This window comes from Camelus ferus, chromosome 9 (assembly GCF_009834535.1).
Source record: "Camelus ferus isolate YT-003-E chromosome 9, BCGSAC_Cfer_1.0, whole genome shotgun sequence".
Classification (NCBI taxonomy): domain Eukaryota; kingdom Metazoa; phylum Chordata; class Mammalia; order Artiodactyla; family Camelidae; genus Camelus; species Camelus ferus.
Window position 1 is genome coordinate 36,159,795 of NC_045704.1, and position 21,595 is coordinate 36,181,389.

Here is a 21,595-nt window from a genome sequence, read left to right on the forward strand (position 1 = left end):
TGAAAACCCCTTTCCCCCAGCAAGCCTGTGAAGTCAATGTGATCACTTCTACATTGGGACATGCATTCCACAGGAACAGTAATACCTTTGTTAAACTGGCACAGAACTTGGCACATGGTACATGCTCAAAATATTTGTGGATGAATGGAATGTATGATCCTTCACCAGCAATTGTGGGGCTTCTGGGTCCCTGAGGAGCCCATATTAGCCCAGCCAACACCACATAGTGCCCCACCCTTCTTCCTATTGGTCCACACTCTGTCCTATGCCCTGCCCCAACTCTCACCCCTCCGCCCCCCACCACAGGACGGCAGTTACCCATTTGCTCCTCCTGAAGGTCTCCCACGCATTAGGGTACCCCCTGTGGTCTGCAGCGTGTAAAAGCCTCTTTGGCCTCAGGATGCTAAACAGGGCTGCTTCTGTCCATGCTGCAGCGGCCGTTGGTTCCTACCACATGCCCCACCCTGGGCTCAGGCCCAACTTCACGAAACCAGCCAGGGGACGGACGCATCTCTGAAACCCCAGCTGTCTGCGCCACTTCCTCCTCTCCTCCACATAACACATCTTTCTCTTCTGTCCACCTCCACCTTGGAATTCCAGTCAGCCCCTCTGCCACAAGATTATGTGCAACCACAACTAACGTTTATAATAAGCATTGTTTCCAGCTCCCTGCTAAGTGCATTACAGGCACAATCTTGATGAACTCTTTCAATAGCCCGTGCCTATGACCATTTCAGAGATAAGGAAGCAAGCAGAGAGGCTAATCTAATCTGTTAGAGGCAGAGCCAGAACTTAGCTCTGGGTCTGGCCGACTCCACAGATCCCACACTTGTTCCAATGCATGGACCGTCTTCCCTCAACTCTACAAGGGAGTCTTCTGCTCAAGCTGCTAATGAATTTGTCCTTCCTCACCAATAAAACTGGGCAGTCAGTCATTTCGGCCTATTCTCCCAGGTCAGCAATTCTTGCTGGTGACCTGCTAGACCTGGGTGGTGCACCAGGCAGGTTCCCACCTCTAGGTGCCTGGTAAGCTCAGGAGCCAGTGTTTATCTGGTGGGAGCAAGGAGCATCTGCATCCTAGGCTTCCATCTCCGCTGATGCCGTGGCCACCAAATCAGCTGAAATGTCCTCGAGGGACACCTTCACTTCCCCTAGGAGGGCTGCAGGACTGCATGGAGCCCTTATTTCCTCAAGGACCTTTGGTAAATCACAGCATACCAGCCCAGAGGCCAGCTCGGCACCGTGGGTGGAATCCCAGGCCAAATGCATCTAGCTACTTTGGTTCATCCCTAGCCCTCACTCAGGCCAACTGCCAGACTGGGTGTTGGTCGAAGTAACAGCACATGACTGCTTACTTTACCCTCCCATTTGGTAGCTAAAGTCAGTCTAGCTGGACTTCACATCCAGGAAAGTTTGTACCCAACCCAGCCTGGGAGAATCCATCAATTTATGTGACCAGGGGCTTCTATAGTGGAACAGCCTTCTCATCCAGCCCTACATCCCCTCCTTAGCCCCCAGGGGATGGTATATTGGGGTGACCACTTCTCATGTAGACCCCCTTACCCCTCCCCATGGGGGTAATTTACCAGATGGGTGAAACTGCAGAGACTGACATCTAGTGGGCCATGCACCAGGGCCCGTCCCAAACGCTTCAGCTCCTATGGACCACCTACCTCAGTGTAGGGCCTGCAGCCCTCACTGTGCAGCTTCACATGGGAGCAGACCCAGCCATCTCTGCTCTTGCTTCCCCTTTCTCTGCCAGAAGTTGCGTGGATCAGTCAAGCAAGCCCTCTACTCCCAGCTGGCTTGAGTTCACCAGGGAAAGGAATGTGCCTGAATTCCTGACCAGGCAAATCACCACTTAAAAAAAAAAAAACCAAGATAAGTATGTCCTGGGGATGTAATGTACAGCATGGCGACTACAGTAATAAAACCATATTGTATATCTGAAAGTTGCTAAAAGAGTAGATCTCAAAAGCTTTCATCAGAAGCAAAAAATATTTTGGTAAATATGTATAGTGATGGATCAACTGAAATATTGCATAATTATGTTGAACACCTGAAACTAATGTTACATGTCAATTATATTTCAATAAAAACAAACAAACCAAGCCTTGGTGCTGCTAGTTGGTTCTTGCACATGGATAGCAGGATGAAAAGTGAACTTGGGAGTCTGACTATAAGACTCCTTCACCCTTGAATCACCTCCCCTGAGGCCTGGGCATTGGCATTTATTTTAAAGTTTCATTGAAAGCACAGAAACTAGACTCAGAGTTAAAGGCTCAAATTAAAATTCTGGTTCTGACACCTACCTGTGTGACTTTGGGCAAGGCATTGAACCACTGGGAATTTCGGTTTCCGCTATAAAATGTAGAGAAGGGCTGCTTCACAGAAATTTGTTCCAGGATGAAAGACACTACAGTCTACAAATATCCCAAACAGTGCCTGGCCCATCCATTGCAGGCCCTCAATAAATGCTGACCAAGAGAACACATCTATGGAAGGGATAATGAAGCACATAAATCAGTGAGGTAAACGGCCAGCTGGCGGCTTGAAGCTCAGAGCAGAGGTCGTCTCTGGGTTGCGCTGCCCATCACTCTGCGAAGCTCCGACGCTGGGCCACCTCCTGCCTGTTAATGCTGTGATGCTCCCGCTCTCCCTAAACCGTTGCTCCAGCAGGTAAGGGAGCAAAATACCAGCCCTTGCCAGCATCACTAAGGCATGAATGTGTGGCTGGCTTCTTGTGTTCAACCTGTGACTATGAAAGTGTTGCCAAGATCTAGCCTCCCACCAAGCAGAACTTGCATTCCATACTGCTACGTCTCAGTGGGCACGCCAGGAAATCAAGAAATATTCAAGTCCAAATGATGGTGCACTGCCACCAAGCTCTCTCGCCTTTTTGTTTTTCTGGAGGGGCTTAAGACGACAGCTGAGCCATATTCCCATGGCTAGGACACCCGAGCCAAGGAACGGGGTGTGCCTGAGCAATTAACATTTAGCTAAGAGGGAAGCACATAGCAGAAGCTGGTGGAGCGTTGACGACCAGATCTGACCCATCATGATGTCAGTGTTCTAGCTGCAACTGCAGAATGACAGTAGGATGAATAAACCTGCCATAAATCACTACTAACAGAAGCTCTAGACACTCTACCCAGAAACGGGGAAGGCTGAGGATAATAGTACTGAGGATGGCTCCCATTTATGGAGAACCGTGTGCCAGATACCACACCAAGGATCTAATCTAGATCATCTTTCACCCCAAGAAGTTGGTGTCCTTATTCCTATTTACCGAGGAAGAAACTGAGGCCCAGGGAGTTAAGAATCTTGCTCAAGTGACCCGGCTAGTAAATGTCTGGCTCCAAGCTCGTAACCACTGTGGTGAATCAGTGGAAGACAGAACTGGGTTGAGTTCTCTAGGAGGTAACCAGAAGGAAGAACCCTTTGGAGGTGGAGGGTGAAAGAAATGAGGATGTAAAGGACTAGCTTACGCCACTCCTAGGTAGGGGCTCAACTCTCAGTCCAGAATGCTCCTGAAAAAGTCTAGAATGCCCCCAACTCTGGGTTTGAGAAGCCAGCTTCCTCTCCTTCTGGGTCTGGAACCAAGGAAGGCAGACACAGGTTGCCAACGAGCTCTTGGGTCCAGTCACATTGGCTTCCCTGCTTTTTAAAGATTAAAAAATGGATGCTTTGAATTTCACGCTCCCTTTCTCCTCACTCAGGTGGGTGACAGGGCTAGAGGTAGATGCTGGCAGGAGGTGGCTGAGAGACAGGGCCTGGTGTGACAGCTGGATAACACAGATAGAACTGGCAACAGAAGTCCTCGGAGACAAGCTTTGTCCCTCACACGGATCAAGAGCTGTTAAGAACACTACCACTCAGGCCAATGCAAGCAGATGTTAAGAAACCACCTCAAGCCTTGTTTTTATTCCTTATTACCTAGTTATAAAATCCAAGTTATCTATTAAAGCAGGAGTGCAGAATTTTATGATTTAATTCCTGATTTTACCCCCTTCCATCGCTATTTTTTCTATTCTTCTTTGGGTCTGAACTTCAGTCTACACTAGGCTGCTTCCTCCGCTGGGCAGACAAGACCCTGCTTTGCTAATACGTGTGTCTCAGGCCCAGGGCTCTACACCAACAAGTATGATGGAAGATGAAACAATCACCGGCGATCCTCAATTTCTCCTGAAACACCAAGAGCAGAATTCTCAGTCTGAAGAGCCTCAACCTCCTCGACACAGTCCAGTTGTAACGGTAGATGGGGAGGGAGCTGGAAGCACAAGACTCAGCACAGGAAAAGCGAGATCTTGTTCTCTGACAGGCTTATCAGCTCTCAAATTAAGGGAGGTTTTTAGTCCCTGCAATCCTTTGTCAACTTCTTCCAACATCAACAGAAGCCACGAGGTATAGTAATGGCTTCTTAAAAGTCAAACCACATAAAGAGGGTGACTGTGGTTCCTCGGTCTGCCTCGTGAAATGATCTGAGGTTGCTCTGGGTACATGCTGTAATAACAACAGCACGATTGCAGGAACAACGAAGCCGAGAAGCAGAAGGTGCCTACACAGTTTTACCTAAACATCGTTTGTTAGGATGGAGCTGATGCGCCTGTGCTGACAGTCAGGAACAATTAGCACAGAGTAGTTCTGAAAAGGAAAAAGAATTCACAAGGCATCGGTTACGGGTGAAGGGAAGTCACCATCTGCCAGCGGGCACCAGAGTGTCACTGCATTGGGAGGGGAAAGGAGTGGGTTGGAGGAGATCCAGGGGCCTCTCTGCCCACGTTAAAACTGAGTAGCTTCTCTGCCTGCCAGCATCACGGTGTCAACACATTCTGTGTGTGTCTCTCTGTGTCTCACACCCAAGGAAGTAGGAACAATTGATGTAGGAACCCAGGGGAAGAAAGCAGCATGCAGGCTCATTCTTCTGAAACAGGGAAGCCTACAGAATTTATTTTTAAGCCCATAGCTTATCTCTGTCCACGAGGCCTCCATACCTTGTCTCCCCGCCCCTCTGTCTTTCCCTCCTGCTCAAAGGAAGAGCCCCCCTCCCTTTATGAGACAGAGGTGGAGCAGCACCTCTAGCTCTTGGCTGCTCACAGCCTCTGGGCTGCTCTGTGTGGGAAGGGAAGAGCAGGAGGGGAAACAGATCAAAGAAGAGGAAAGGATGATGGCAGCACCTTTAGGCTAGAAATAACTTCCATAGTTAAAGCCACAACTATAAATGTATCCAACAGAGTGGGGCCTCAACAGATTACAGATGGAATACGCAGGTGGGTCCCGTGGACTTTTAGAATCCAGTAGTTGCTAGAAATAAGTTATCTCATCCACATACCTACCGGCACTTCTGATTTTCGGCTATGATGAAACAATAAGGCCTATGTTTGTTTCTCTAAGGTTAGTCTTAAAAGGGATTGGATGGAGGAAGGAGAAGGAACAGCCAAGGGTAAGGAAAAACTTCACAATGAATGATGAGTGTTAAGTGACACTCCCTGAGGATGTAGTTTAGAATCTTTACTTAGCACAACATCAAGAATCAGTTAGTTCCAGGGCAACGCGCCATTCCATCCCCTGGGTCCATCTCTCCCACCACATGCTCTATAACGCAGTATAACCAAACGGCGCGTTCATCTAGAATAGAAAGTTTAAATAATATCTGTCCAATAACTGCCCTTGCTTCTTTGTGATGTTGGGAAAGAAAAAACAAAAAAGCAAGCAACCGAAACCAAACCCTTTCCAAGCCAGCTGGTGCCTATCTTCCCACAGCATTTTCAGGGGAATTTCTGCTCACCCTACTTCATCAGTGAGGACAGAGGCCATGGGACAGGTCTGGGCCTCTGTAAAGGCTGGAAAGAGAAACCAAACAATTTGGGCCACAAGTAGATTCTGGCACATTTTTAGATGAGGTTAAAAACATCATGGTGTGCACAGGGAGCAGGAAAAGGAGTTTTCTGAGGGCAGTAGTGCCTGGAGGCAGAATAAACTGTCCGGTCTACTCTTGGGGTGGAGCTCCTGGCAGTAAGGACAGAGGAGCTAGGGGGCCTCGAGGAAGGTGTTGGTTCGGAAGATGGAGGAGACAATCTTGCCAGTGGCATTGATGGTACCCTCGCTGTCTGAGCTGGACTCAGAGTCGCTGCTCCCAGAGTAGGCGCCCAAGCCTGGGAGGATGCCGATGCAGACGGCAGCAGAGGGGCAGTGGATGGCGGGACCGCTCAGGGATGTGCTTCCAAGAGACACGCAGGATGGGGCTCCTGCAAAAAAGGAGGAAGGCCTGTTACTTCATCACCCTCTTCCAAAGTTGATGGCGTGCTTTCCATGCATTGAGGGCTTTATGTTGGAAGTCTCAAAACAAGCCGATACGGTCAACACTACTATCATCCTCATCTTAAGAGTTGTTCCTTGTTTATAACTGAGAAAACCAAAGCCACAGCAGAGAACATTTTCATACCATGCAGAATGTCACCAAGTAGTTGGGGCTCTTTTCATCCCAGGAAACCCATATTTATGGTAGCCCTCTGGGACAGAAAGCCTCAATCAAGAAAACACAGGACTTGAACTGAAGGTTAGAGGAAAAGTTAAGGACTCTCCTCCACCCCTTCTTCCTTCCTGTTTCCAGCCTCCCTGAATCACTACAGCAGCCTGGTGTGTAGGAATGCCCCATCTTACTGATGAGGGAGGTCCAAAGCCCTAGCTAAGGTTAAGGCCACTTAGAATAGTAGAAAACGGTAAACTAAATCTGAGTTAAAAGCTAATGTACTAAAATGATCCCAGAGCTCACTGTAGAGTAAGGGCTGGAGTTCAAAAGCATTGTCTCAGGCTGACAAATATATTACCTTAGCAGGTTTTGCCTTAACAGACCCCTAACACCTCATGTAACTGTGAAAAGAATATGTGGTTCCAAGTAGATGAAATCAGGAGTACATAAAAAATACCACTGAGAAGCAGAAAGAGATCTCAAACAGCCAGTACACGTAGTTCATTTGCTTATCTTACAGGAACTACTATTAAAGCGGAAAGGAAGCTGCTAAAGATAATACTAAAACATGGAGATGTAGAAAATGACATGAGAGCTGATACTGAATGTAGAGGAGGTGGTAACAAGGCCACAAGAAAGCAGATGCAAATATTAAGAGTATCACAAAAGCTGACTTCTTTACCATATAAAAAGTTCTTCCAAAACTTACAACCAACCAACAACTGAATAGAAAAGTAGACAAAAGACACAAACACTTCACAGAAAAAGAAACAAATGACTTAAATGTAGGTGGCTGAGGACCAGGGGAGATTTAACTTTTTACTCCACACTCTTTTGTCCCTTTTGAAATTTTTTATTATGTGCATTTAACTACCTATTCAGACAAGATTTAAGAAAGCCAAATGCAAAAATTCAAAGAGCATCCTAAGCCACTTAAAGTAGGAAGGAATAGCCCCCTCTATCTCTGCAACCCCAAGGGCATCCCTGTCTTACATTCAGGAAGGCTGTAGAAGAATGACAGTCCTATTGTGTATCTTCTCCTCAGACTCTAAGTCTTGAGGGCAAGGACTCCTTCCTCACCATCCCATCCCCTGGGCACAGAGCAGGCCAGCATTCACAACACATAATAATGCAGGGAAGTGCTGTTATAGAGTTTCACTGCAAATGGCTGAATTGGGGGGGGAGGTGAGGGGGATGAGAATCTGAAAATTTAGGACGTAACATCACATTGTATGCCATTCATTACCTGAACATTTGTTGTATTATTACATTGACATATACAGTGATACTTTCAGTATTCTGTTAGAAAAATTTGATTGTTTAAAAAAAAAACACCTTGATATCATAAGGGTATGAATCAGTTACTCAGAAAAGTAGTTTTTGAGAAGCTGTTCAGTGAGATGTGTCACCTTATTAATTATTTCAAGGGTGAACTGAATTTCAGGGTCTATCTTAGACAGAAAAGAAGGATCAAGGTCAGAGCACCTATGGAGGACTAGGGCAGGCCTAAGGGAAGCATGGCAGCCAGCCACAGAAATGTAGCCACAGGAATCTGGACCATGGTGGAATCAGCAGAGTTTAAGCAAAAAGACCAAATCTCCCAATTATCTAGGATGTTTCAAGAAAGAAAAGAGACTACAACTCCGACAAATTTCATTCCAAAAGCAGTTAACTGTCCAAAGAGAACAAAATGGTGTCCTCTGATCTTGCCCATTTGGTGAAGTTTCCTACCAACTTCTGCATTTGCAGGACCACACTGTCACACCAAATTAACACCGAAAATTACTAATGGAGAATGTTCTCAAGATTCAGACAGATGAGTGACTTGAGACTAGATAGGACCAACTTGTGCATTCAGTGGCTCTGCTCAGAGCTGAAGCCAGAGCCTCCAGTGGGGGAAGCCTGAATCTCCATGAGGACCACAGAGCTATCTTCTGGGGGACTAAAGGGACAAAGGCTTCTACTGCCGAGGACAAGACTCTAAAAGAAGCTTCCAGGATAGTCTTCTCGTGGGCCCTTAGCTCCTGGCAAAAGAGGGTTATTTCTTGCCCAGTTTCTCCCATATGAATGAAAGGGTAGACAGAAGAGATTTAGAATGACAGAAAAGATGGCTCTTAAACACAAGCATCTGACAGAAAGTTTAAAGAAACCACACAAGTCTTCCTTTCCACTGACTGAGGCAGACAGTTCCTAGCAGGGAATAAGCACCAGATACAGGGTTACTAGTTAACTAGCTGAAATATATTTTAGATTTCCATGAAGTTTTATGTGTGTGTATGCACACAGGATATACTTATTCTATTTAAGCAGCTACAGTTCAGCAAGTTCCTTATATATTAAAAAGATACCAGTGAAATGGAACTCATACATTGCTGATGGGAATGTAAACTGGGATAACTCCTTAGCAGGGCAATTTGGCAATATTTAAATTACACATGCATATCTGACTCAATAATTCTACTTCGAAGTATTTAACGTAATATGTTTTGAATGTGAAAAATGATGCATGTAAGGGTTATTTAATGAAACATCATAATAGCGAAAGAATGGAAACAATCTAAATGTTCATAAATAAAAATGAAATAAATATACTATAGTACAACCATACAATGGATTACTACACAGCCTTAAAAAGGAATGAAATTCTTTATGTGCAGATATACTATGATTCCCAAAGTAACTAAGCAATGAACAGAAGAGCATGTTAATTAAAATCATGATAATGATGATACAAAGTGCAAAACAACATAGGAAGTAATCTTACCAAAAAATCAACATGAATGGACCAAGCTCAAGATCTAACTACCATTTTATAGGAAACATAGGGTAGAAAGGAACACCATGAGGATGCATTCAGCAAAATCCAGAGTGTGGGAAACTCCACAGGACAAAGACCCAGTTTCTTCACAAAAACAAACAAACAAACAAAAACCATCAAAGGAAACAAAAACTAAATTTAAAAAGGAGGAAGAACTCATAGGTTAAATGAGACTTAAAAGACTTACTAGCTTACTGTTAAGATGCCGTAAGATGGCAATATTCCCAAAATGATCTATAGATTCAGACAATTCCTACCAAAATCCCAGCTGCCTTTTTTGTAGAAAGTGACAAGTTGATCCCCAAATTCATACTGAAATGCAAAGGACCTCAAATAGTCAAAAAGATCTTGAAAAAGAACAAACTTGGAAGACTGACCCTTTCCAGTTTCAAAACTTACTATAAAGCTATAGTGATCAAAACTGTGTGGTAATGGCATAAGGATAGACATATAGATCAATGGAAGAGAAAAGAGAATCCAGAAATAAACCCACACATGCTGTTCAACTGATTTTCAACAAAAGTGTCATAACAATTCAGTGGGGAAAAGAACAGTCTTTTCAACAAATTTGAGTCAAAAAAATTAGTTCAAAATGGGTCAAAGACCAAAAAGTAAGAGCTAAAACTATAAAACTCTTAGAAAAAAATGTAAGTGTAAATCTTCTTGACCATTAATTAGGCAGTATGACACCTAAAGCTCAAGCAATCAAACAAACAAAAAAAATGGGTGTTATCAAAACTGAAAACTTTTGTGCTCCAGTGAACATCATCAAGAAAGTGAAAATACAACCCAGAGATACAATACTTGTAAATCACCTGACAAGTGTCCAGTATCCAGAACATACAAAGAACTCTTATAATGCAATAATAAACAGTCAAATAATCCAATTTTTAAAAAGGCTCAGGATTTGAATAATATTTCTCCAAAAAAGATAAACAAATGGCCAATAAGTACGTGATGCCAACATCATTAGTCATTAGAGAAACCCCAACCAGAACCATAATGAAGCATCACTTCACACCCAGAATGATGTACATTATGGGAAAGACAACAAGTATTGATAAGGATGTGAACCTTCATTTACTGCTGGTAAAATGTAATAACGGTGCAGCTGCTGTACAAAACAAGTTCCTTAAAAAGTTAAACACAGATTTATTATATGACTCAGCAATTCCATTCCTAGGTATATATCTAAACCCAAAGGAACTGAAAACAGTTGCTCACACAAAAACTTGAACGTGAATGTTCATAGCAGCATGGTTCATAATAGCTCAAAAGTGGAAACAACCTAAATGTTCGTGAGCTGATGAGTAAACAAAAATGTGGCAAATCATATGACAGAATATTACTCAGCGGTAAAAAGTACTGATGCATGCCACAACATGAATGAACTTTGAAAATACTGTGTTAAGTGAAACAAAGCCAGACACAAAAGGCCATATATTACATGATTTCCTTTATATAAAATGTTCAGAAAAGGCAAATCCATAGAGTCAGAAAGCAGACTGTGGTTGCCAGTGGCTGCAGAAAGGGGAAGAACGAAGAATAACTGCTAATGGGCATGGGGCTTCTTTTTGGGGTGATGAAAAATTCTGGAATTAGATAGTGGTGATAAATACACATTCTTCTGAACATATTAAAAATCACTGAGCTGAATCCCTTAAAAGGGTGAATTTTATGATATGTAAATTATCACCAATTTTTTTAAGCCATATAAGCCAAATAAAATGTCTAATCTTTGCTTGGATCCTGATTTTTAATTGTCAGGAAAAAAATTTATGAGAAAACTGAGGAAAAATGAATACTAATTTTGTATTTGATAGTATTTAGGAATTATTCTAATTATTCTAGGTGTGATAATGGTATTACAATTATGTTAAAAAAACATTTTTTAGGGATAAATACAGAGTAACTATGGAAGAAACAATCCGATGTCTAGAATTTGCTTCAAAATACAGGCAACATAAATGAAACAAGATTGGATGTATTAAAAGTTGTTGAAGCTACATTATGGGGTTCATTATACTATTATCTCAACACTTGAATATGTCTTAAGCTTTCTATAATAAAACACTTTCCAAAAAATAATATATTTGTAACTGCTTGTACATACACTGACTAGCTCTAGACATATATGTAAGAAATATATAAAACTGTTTCTCTCTGGGAAGGAGAATGGGATAGAAGAGGACATAGAGGTAGAAAGAAAGCTCTTCACTGTCTTTTTTTAAAGTAAATTCTAGAGCAAAAAGGTATCAGCAACTGCCCACCATTCCTGGAGTTCAGTAGATATGTTTTAAAATATCCTTTTTTTGAAAGAGAAATAAATGTAAGCCCTGTTTTACAGATGACCCTCTAAGTTTAACTTAACAGCCTCAATCCCAATGGGAGTTAGGAATGGAAGAACTGAAAACACTCGAATTTCTCATCCCTGATTCAATCCCCAGTAACACTCACCCTCACTTATAACTTTGTGCCACTTAATACAGTACCAGATTTGATCGTATAAAAGTAACTACCAAAGAAAGTGTACTCCTGGAAACTGCATTGAGCTTCTAAGCTCAATCCAATCCAGCTAACAGCAGGAGCCAGGCATTCTATCTCACTGGTAGCCAGCCAGGTGAAATCAAGAAACTTGACATTTAAGGGAGACAGAGAAACCCCTTTGTGAGCAGAGGTGATATGACCAGAACTTTGGCTTTGTAAGCACTCCTGGGAAAGCACAATTGTCATTTATCAGTTCCATTGGTTTCTAACATACTATTTTGCAGGGCAGCTGACACCCTGCTAGGTATAAGTCCTGCATGGTCTAAAATGGTTTGGTAGGTTAAGTTTAGGTAGGTTTGCGTAGAGATATGCACATGCCTCCACAGATAAAATGCATTTCAGCCTTTTACTACATTTCATGTGTATTGTAAGTAAAGAATGAAATGAAAGCTGCCACCCACCTTGATTCTTGTCATCTGGGTCAGGGTCCGATTTCAGTCTTTTCACACTGTTGCCACTCTCTGAGCTGTAAACAAAAAAACATGGTGATCTGAGCTATGTCCAATCTTGGGGATCAAAGCTTTGGGAATCAGAAGTTCCAATAACCACTTAATATGGGGCTTAGGCAGCCTCAAGGAGTTGGGATGATCTGAAATGAAAAGTTTTCATTTCAGGTTCTTAATCTCCTTCCAGTTACACTGTTGTTATAAAGATAATTTAAACCGTTGACCATTTCAAGGAGGTGAAGCATTATCTCTTCAAGCATCACCTAAACATCAGATTCTTTCTTGTCATCATTCATCTTGGTTAGAACCACAGATGGATTTCAAGAATATCTGGACATGTTTATAAATGACAAACATTTAGTAGTTATTAGAGATTGAAGAAAATACCTTCAGTGACATGCTAAAGATTCTGAAAGTCACCCAGAAGACCGTCACTAAAAACACATACTTCTGGGAGAGGGTATAGCTCAAGTGATAGAGGGCATGCTTAGCATACACACGGTCCTCGGTTCAATCCCCAGTACCTCTTCTAAAAATAAATAAATAAATAAGTAAGCCTAATTACTTCCCCGACCAAAAACAAACAAACAAACAAACAACAACAGCAAAAAAGAACCATGCGGCTTGGAGAAGGTATAATGCTCCCCAGCTCAACCATCACTACTAATGTAAGTAAGGTTTGTAAAATTCTTAGCCAATAAACAAGTTAGGGTAGTCAAAAAAAAAAAAAAGCATGTACTTCAAAGAGGAAGGAAATGACCCCAGATGGAAGGGACGGTGAGCAAAGAATCTGGCAAATACAAATCTAAACAAATATTGTCTATACAAAAAAACATCTACTTCGCAGCGTCAAATATGACCATACTGAAGTACTGAACATTAGTAGCATGTGAAGTAGGAAGAAGGTGACTGTAGCTAAAAGTTCTAGAGTCCATGGATAATTTTGTAGGGAGGTAAGATAGTAATTTACTCTAGGCTTTGCTAAGTATTCCTGATAAAGTGCAAGGTTAGCCACCAAAAGAACAGAAGAAGAATACATAAATCCAAACTAGTAGAATGGAAAAAAAAAAAGAACAAAAGATTTTAAAACCATAATCAATTTTTATAAAAAAGATACAAGGAAAAATACTTTTAAATACAAAGCCAAATAACATTATGATAGTAGAAACTACATTAAAAAATTCTAATAAATTCAATCTATAAAGAGATTAACAGACTAAATTTTAAATCAGCTATTTATGAGACACACCTGAAAACTTAACAAAAGCAAAATAAACAACTTAAGACCCAGAAAGATTGGAAGCAAAGGAATGGAGAAAGAATTACCGCAGCAAATACTAACCCAAAGAAGGCTAGGGTACCTATATTAATATTAAGAAGATAGACTTTAAGATCAAAAGTGTTACACGGGATAAAGGAGGTTAGTTTACAATGAAACAAAGTTTAATTCACTATGAAGAAATAACAGTTTTGAACACGTATGCTTCTAATTAAAGAGCTTAAAAGTATACTATGTTCAACAGAACTCTGAAGAAAATCAAGAAATCATTACTACAGTGGGAGATTTCAAAATTCTCCCCTCAAGTACTAACAGAACAAGTAGACAAATCTGTAAAGACCCAAGATTTGAACCATATAATTAACAAGTTCGTTCTGTTGTACCTACACAGAACCCAAAACAAACAATTACAAAACAGAGTCTCCTGAAGCTCACTTGGAGCATTCTCAAAAATTAACCTCAGGAATAGGTCATAAAGCAAGTCTAAAGCAATTTCAAAAGAACCAGTATATACAAACCACAACGCAATTAGGGTAGAAATCAATAACAAAAACTAATATATTATATTTCACAGACTCTAAGACACCACTGACTGTAAGGTATTAACATGTGGCAGAAAAAAGTTCATCTTAGAACAAATGAAAATGTTTAAGTTAACTAAATATGTTTGGAAGTTTGTAAAAATGCTTATAATTCATGAATCAAGGAAGAAATCAGAATAGATATTTAAAAATTTAGTTGGGAATATATGTATGTATATGCATGACTGGGACATTGTGCTGTATACCAGAGATTGACACATTGTAATTGACTGTATTTCAATTAGAAAAAAAAATAACTTAGTTGGAAATATAAAATTGTATACAATGAAAGCTGAAGAAAAACTATAGCTTTAGATGCCTACAACTAAAAAGAAGGGCTGAAAATTAATTAGCTTGGTATCTGACAGTTACTTATAACAAAAATAATAAAAGTATAATATTGAAGAAAGTAAAGAATATTCTAAGGAAAGGAGGTAGGAGATATTAAAGAGCAAAAATTAATGAAATAGAAAAAAACAGGGAAAAGTAAATCCAAAAGATCTTTGAAAAGACTAATAAAACAGACACTACCCTCTCATGAAAACAGTCAAGATAAGAACAAAAGCACAATTCATCAGTATTTGGGACATAAAGGGGACAATTACAGATATAACAGCAATCAGAAAAATAAGGAATACTAACAATTTAGCTCATGTATTTGAGAAAAAACCAAAATGGACAAATTCCCAGAAAATATGATAAAACTGACTCAGCCCTGTCTTCTCTGCAGCTCTGGGAGCAGATCTCCTGCCACAGCCCCTCATTCCCTGAAAATGTACCCTTTTGCCAAGTTTGTCTCCACCCACTCCTTGATCAGGAGAACCTCTCCACTACTGAGCTGACTGATCACTGTCTAAAGTGATGCTGAAACGACCAGACGGAGACACTGACAGATGAGAGCCACAGCAGCTTGGCAGCCCCATGTCCCAATCACCTCACTTATTCCTAGCTGCAGCTTCTAAGCGAGTGCCTTCTCACAGGACACTGACAGAGCAGCCAAGTTCATTGGAGCTGGGGCTGCCATAGCAGGGGTGGCTGCCTCTGGGACTGGACCTGGAGGTGTGTTTGGGATTCTCATCATTGGTTATGCCAGGAACCCTTCTCTGAAGCAACAGCTCTTTTCCTGTGCTGTTCTGGGCTTTGACCTCTTGGAGACCATGAGGCTCTTTTGATGGATGGTGGCCTTTCTCATCCTCTTCGCCTCGTGAAGGAGCGATCTCCACCTCCTATAGTTCTTTCTCCTATGTCTTGTCTGAACTGTATGTTCCTTTTCGTGTACTTCACCAGGCAGCCTGGGGAAAGTGGTTGGCTCAGGGTTTTACAGACGGACACAAAAAAATACTGTATTAGTAAGAAAAAAAATGACTCAAAAAAGACATGGAAAAATATAAAAAGTCCTATAATCACAAATTTAAAAAAAAGAGGGCCCAAAGTGATTTCATAGAGTTCTACCAAACTTTCACAAAAGAACACTACCAGCTTATAGAAACTCCTCCAGAGAACAGAAAAAGAAGGAATACTCCCTAAATGAATCTAGGTTTAATCCTCATATCAAAATCAGATAAAATGAGGGAAAAAATATATGCCAGTCTCACTCATGATTGTAGATGCAACAATCTATACAAAATACTAGCAAAACAAATCCAGCAATTAAAAAAAAAGAAAATACATCACTACAAGCTGGGTTTATCACAGGAATGCAACATTAGAAAAAAAAAAAACTTTCTTTTTTTTTTTTTTACTGTAACAGAGTTAAAAATAAAAGTTTATTTTATCAATTTAAAAGCACAAAAAAACTGACAAAATTTAACAACTCAAGGCTACAAAAGAATCTCTTACCAAACTAGGAACAGAACTTCCTTAACCTGCTAAAGGATATCTGAAAAGAAAAAAACAACAAACACTATTCTTAGTGGTGAAAAGTTATAAAAATTCTATTTAACACTAGAGATAAAACAAAGATATGCACAGTAATTGTTTCTTTCTAACATTTTACTGGCGGTCCCAGCCAGCGCAATAAGAAAAAGGAATTAAAAGGTGTAAGGAAGAGAATAAAACTGTCATTATTCACAGATGGTGACTCTCTACATAGAAATTACAAAAGAACCCACTGATAAATTATTAAAGTTAATAAGAAGAGTTATTATTAAAGTTAATAAGAGTTGGGTGACTGGATATAAATATTCCAAAATCAACTGCACTTTTATATATCAGCAACAACAACAAAAATAATACCCAGGACTAAATCTAACAAAAGACATGTACAACCTTTTTGAAAAAAAAAAAAAACTATTAAGAATTTACTAAATGTCATTAAAGGAAACAAATAAATGTAGATATATGCCATGGATAGAGAAAGAGTCAAATCCATAAAGATCTGTTCTTTCCATAAATTTATCAAGCAATTTAGTAACATTCCAATAAAAATCCCAATAGGGATTGTTAAAGAACTTAAACTAAATCTAAAATTTATATGGAAGAATGAAGTGGCCAAGAATAGATAGGACATCCCTGAGAAGAAGGTAAGGGTACTTGTCGTACCAGATATCAAGATCTGTTATAAAGCTACAATAATTACAGTGTGATACTGGTCCAACAGATCCTAGGAACAGAAAAACAGAATCCCCAGACAAACTCATGTATGTATGGAAACTTGTTTTAAGACAGAGGTGACACTGAAGGTCTTTGAGGTAAGGCAGAAGTAGTCAGTAAATGTTGCTAGAAAATTGGCTTTTCATTTGAAGAAAAGAATTGAATTGTGATCCCTACCTTCACAAAAATCAATTCCAGATAGATTAAAGACTAACATGTGAAAGACAAAATTCTAAAACCTTTACAAGAAAAACTGTATTACAACCTTGGGGTAGAAGGAATTTCTTGAATATAAAAGGATCTAATATAACAAGCAAATATTGATATATCTGACCACATTAAAATTGACCACCTTCAAAAGGTACAAACTTCCAATTATAAAATAAATGTTGTGGGAATGTAACATACAACATGGTGACTATAGTTAATAATACCATATTGTATATTTGAAAGTTGCCAAAAGAGTAGATCTTAGAAGTTCTCATCACAAGGAAAAAAATATGTCATCATGTGTGGTGATGAATGTTAACTAGACTTACTGTGGTGATCAATCATTTCATTTTATATATATATATATCAAGTCATTTTGCACACTTGAAACTAATATATGTTACATGTCAATTATATCTCAATTTTAAAAATTGACCACCTTAAAATTAAATATTAAAATTAATAAAAGTAAAAAGATAAGCTATAAATTGGGGGAAAATAATATGAGGACTATGTTTAAAAAAAAAAACAAAACCTATAGATCAGTAAGAAAAATACAAATAACCTTGTAGAAAAATGGCAATATGAATGAACAAACCTTTTTCACACAATAGGACACATGAACGGCAAATCAACATATGAAATATGTCAACTACATTTGTTAACAGGGAAATGCAAGTTAAGATTATAAGGAGATGCTGTTTTATAAATCACTGTATCACTGTATCTGTGCTATCCAGTAGGGCAGCAACTAGCATTCAACACTTAAAATTTGACTAGTGTGGCTAGGGAATTGGATTTTAAATTTCACTTAGTTTTAATTCATTTAAATTTAGATAGCCACAGGTGGCCAGGGGCTATCATACTGGACGCACAGCTCTAGAGAAACATATGCACATACGTAACATAGCATGTCCTTGACGTATCAGCACCACTTGCCATAATCCAAACATTCATTCACAGGAGATGAACAATTTTGGTATCTCAAATAATGCACTGTTATACAGCAGAACTCACTTTCAGAATGAATTACAGCTGTATATGCACATACACACACAATATTGTTTCAATCATAGAAATAATTTGAGGGAAAAATCAGTCACAGAAGATCATATATATAATGAAATTGTTTTTATAAAGTTTAAAAACAAGCAAGCTATAATATAATACTTATATAGGCAACCAAAAAACCCCAAAACTATTAAAGTAAAGAAAGGCAAAAGAATTTGATTTGGAAAAGTAGTGTGAGGATGGCAAGGCAGGGGGACGATGGGGAGGAGCAAGAGGCAGACTCAATATTGTTGACAACGCTCTAAGTCTTAAGTTGGGTGATGGGTTCACAGGTGCTTGTTTTATTATTATGCTTCACAACACACACACACACCAGGCATCAGACGTTCACCAAGCATCAGAATCATCCATGGAACTCTAAAAAATAGACTCCCGGATCTCCTTCTAAACTTACTGAGCCAGAATTCATGTGAGGCAAGCCATAGAATTAACAAACCCCCAAGTGATTCTAATAAACTCAAGGCTGAGTGGATTAGGAAGTCCTGCCTCAGAAGACGAATTTATTACCTTGCTGCACAACACAACAATAAAGGATGTCTAATAAAGGTGATCTAAGGATTAAGAGAGATACTTATAACACCCATTTTGCTAGCAGCAAGACACTGCTGAGCAGTAGCTAATTGCCCATCTAGAGAGACCTTTCTTGGTATAGTCCAGTAAAACTAACCCAGTCCAAATCCTGAAAGACACTGAGCCAGGCAAGAACACTTTTATAAAAACTTGAAAGGAATAATTCATGGCTTGGATAACTGGCCCTTTTCAGGCCACTGATACTCCTCCCCTTTGCTGCTATACCATGATGACATGTTTACATGTCAACAATGTTCCTAGGAAGATCAGCAGAAGGATGGTATGCCAAGCCACAAAACTGCATCAATGCACTCCCTTCAAAACATGTGGCTGGTTGCCCTATACCATATTGATTTTCCTAATAGACTGCACTTAAGCTTAACATCATTTTGCCCCTGGGTTGGTCAAATTGAAATGACCAGATTTAATCATTTTGGTGCCATTTCAAGATTTAGAAACGGAGGAGCAAGCATAACAATTTATCAAGATCTCTAGGCAGGGCTGCCACCCCACATCTATCAAGCAGAACACCAAGCCAGGTGTGGAACCCAGTCACAGTTGCCATATTCTTACAGGCCACAGAGTCTTTGCAGCAGCTCTTCCCCCTGCCTGGGATGCCTGTCAAAGCCCTAGCCAACCTGTCCTAACTAATCAACCTCTCCCTTCTAATGCCTTCCCTGACTTCCCCAAAATGAGAGCACATATCTGCTCCAGGAAGTTATGTGTCTCCTCCTCCCTACTCTCATTACACCCTATACAAATCCTTTCATAGAACGTACCACCTTGTTTGCCTGGAAACACAGATGCTCAAATACTGAACTTCATCTCCCCTATTACCTTGTGACCTTGGACAAAGGTTTTCAACCTCTGAGATTCTCAGCCTCTTCCTCTGATTATAATAATTTGTACTTCATAGACTTGTTGAGAAGAGTAAGAGATGCATGAAAAGCACTTAACAACGCCTGGAACATGGCAGGCATCCAATGAAGAGTAGCTATTATACGAATGAACAATCAGAGAGACAAAGGTCAGAGGCTATAGAAGACACCAAATCTGGTAGAGGAGAGAGAGAGCTTAGGCTATCAATGGAACTTCACCAGGACTTACGCTTGGGTAACCTTTTGCTCTGATACCATTACTCTGGCATTTCAGAGCACACAGAGGGAGATTTAAGTGGTGTGAATGTGGGCTGACCTCTTATGCTTCACAGCTCCTGCCAACAGCTTTGCCTGGGAGAACTTGTTCTTGGTTTCTATGGGCTTCACAGTCACTTTCTTCTCCAATTCTTTCTTGTTTTCTGGAGAAATTCCAACCTTGTTGAGATTACTGTGAGTTACAGGTTAAGGGTCAAACTAAGCAAAAAGAAGCAAGCAGGACAATGGTAAATGCAGAGACGGAAGGCAGATAGAACCCACTAGCACTTCAGCTCTGCCATGTAATGTTCAGCCTACTCATTAAAAAAATGCCCCCCCTTCTTTACTCTTCCAGTCAAATACAGCTGATTTCAAAAGAAATGAAGTTGAACAGGAGGAAGATGGCAAATCAAGCTCAAAAATAATACAGAGAAGCAAACCGTTCTCTCTGATTTTCAATGAAAATCTGAGCATGACCAGAAAACCTATTACCAAAGACATGGCCAATATCATCCTTGCTGCGGAAGACAAAGGTCTTGAAGAATGCAACAGAAAAAAATGTGGCTTCCCTGAAAACATAAAAAATTTTTGCTTTTTTCCTTCTCTAGGGGTAAAATCAAATTCTGCAGAATGTCCTATGACTATCAATGGCATTCAGTGTTAGCACGACTAACTCCTACTCTGCTGGTGCAGGACATCAGAATCATTTTAAGGCTCATTAAAAAAGTAGTCCCTCCCCTGTTCCAAACCTACTGAATGAGGACCTCCAGAAGCCCAGAAACCTGTTTTAAACACTATCTCAAGGTGATTTTAATGAGAAACTCCTGTGAATATATTGTACAATACAAGGACCAAAAAGTTGTTTTAAAAGCATAATATAACCAGTTCACTTGTAACACACTTTTTCCATGCTTGATGTCAATCTCTGGCTCTCAAGTTTTGTCACTTTCTTTTGTTCTCTCCATCAACCCCCACCCCTCCTTCCCTTTTATCATTTCTCACAACCTATTAGTCAATAGGAACTGGAACATGGTGCAATTCCTTACTTAAGATGCAGTCAATCTCTGGCTCTCAAGTTTTGTCACTTTCTTTTGTTCTCTCCATCAACCCCCACCCCTCCTTCCCTTTTATCATTTCTCACAACCTATTAGTCAATAGGAACTGGAACATGGTGCAATTCCTTACTTAAGATGCAGTAGTGCCTTACTGGAACAACAGTGACATCTAGTGCCCAAGACAGCTAAGAAGTACCTATGAGCCCAAAGGGGTCGGGGTGGGGGTGTGTGGTCTAGGCCGTTTATTTATGTATCTTTGAACAATGGAGAAACTGGGTTTACCAGAAATTAGGAAATTCTAATTCTGATCACTCTTCAGGTACTAACTTGATTCTTATGGGCATCAGTTATTTTGAACATTTTCAATAGTCAATGGGGATTATGCATAATGCTCAGTATTATTCCAAGTTTCATCAACTGAATGTTTTTAAGGTCATCATGGAAACTGATAATATGTTAATCCTAAACATTCATTTTTTTTTTTAGAATAAAAATTAAAGAAACAAATTTCATCTTTCTAGTACGGAATACCAAAAACCAAGAGCATGCTGAGATTTTTACTTGCAACTCCATCATTAAAGGATAAACTCTCAAAGAAAATTCTCATTATTAAACACTGAAAAGAAACAAAAATGGAAAAAACTGATATAAGAAACCACAAAACCACACATTTATAATGTCAAGACAAAGACAAAAACCAGCACTTAACTTTTTATTCTTCTGAAGTGAAGAAAAGCCCTCAACCTTTTCTTTTTGTGGGGGCAGGAGAGGTGATAATACTATTATTTTTGATCCACATCCAAAGCATAAGCAATTTTTCC

General features: G+C 40.1%; 1 protein-coding gene and 1 pseudogene across 7 annotated transcripts in view; one reads left to right on the forward strand and one right to left on the reverse strand.

Moving 5' to 3' along the window:
• Window positions 1-5,490: 5,490 nt before the first annotated feature.
• The window catches only part of PSME3IP1 (proteasome activator subunit 3 interacting protein 1), a 30,899-nt gene continuing 14,794 nt past the window's right edge, over window positions 5,491-21,595 (reverse strand). For all 7 annotated transcript variants that reach the window (XM_014555117.2, XM_032486380.1, XM_032486378.1 and 4 more), the window contains 3 exons: window positions 19,781-19,914; window positions 12,239-12,303; window positions 5,491-6,248 (listed from right to left, as the gene is read on the reverse strand). In XM_014555117.2, coding sequence (XP_014410603.1) covers window positions 6,031-6,248; window positions 12,239-12,303; window positions 19,781-19,914 — 417 coding nt within the window. In that variant the 3' untranslated portion in view covers window positions 5,491-6,030. The remainder of the gene's footprint in view (window positions 6,249-12,238; window positions 12,304-19,780; window positions 19,915-21,595) is intronic.
• LOC116665760 lies at window positions 14,491-15,997 on the forward strand (annotated as a pseudogene).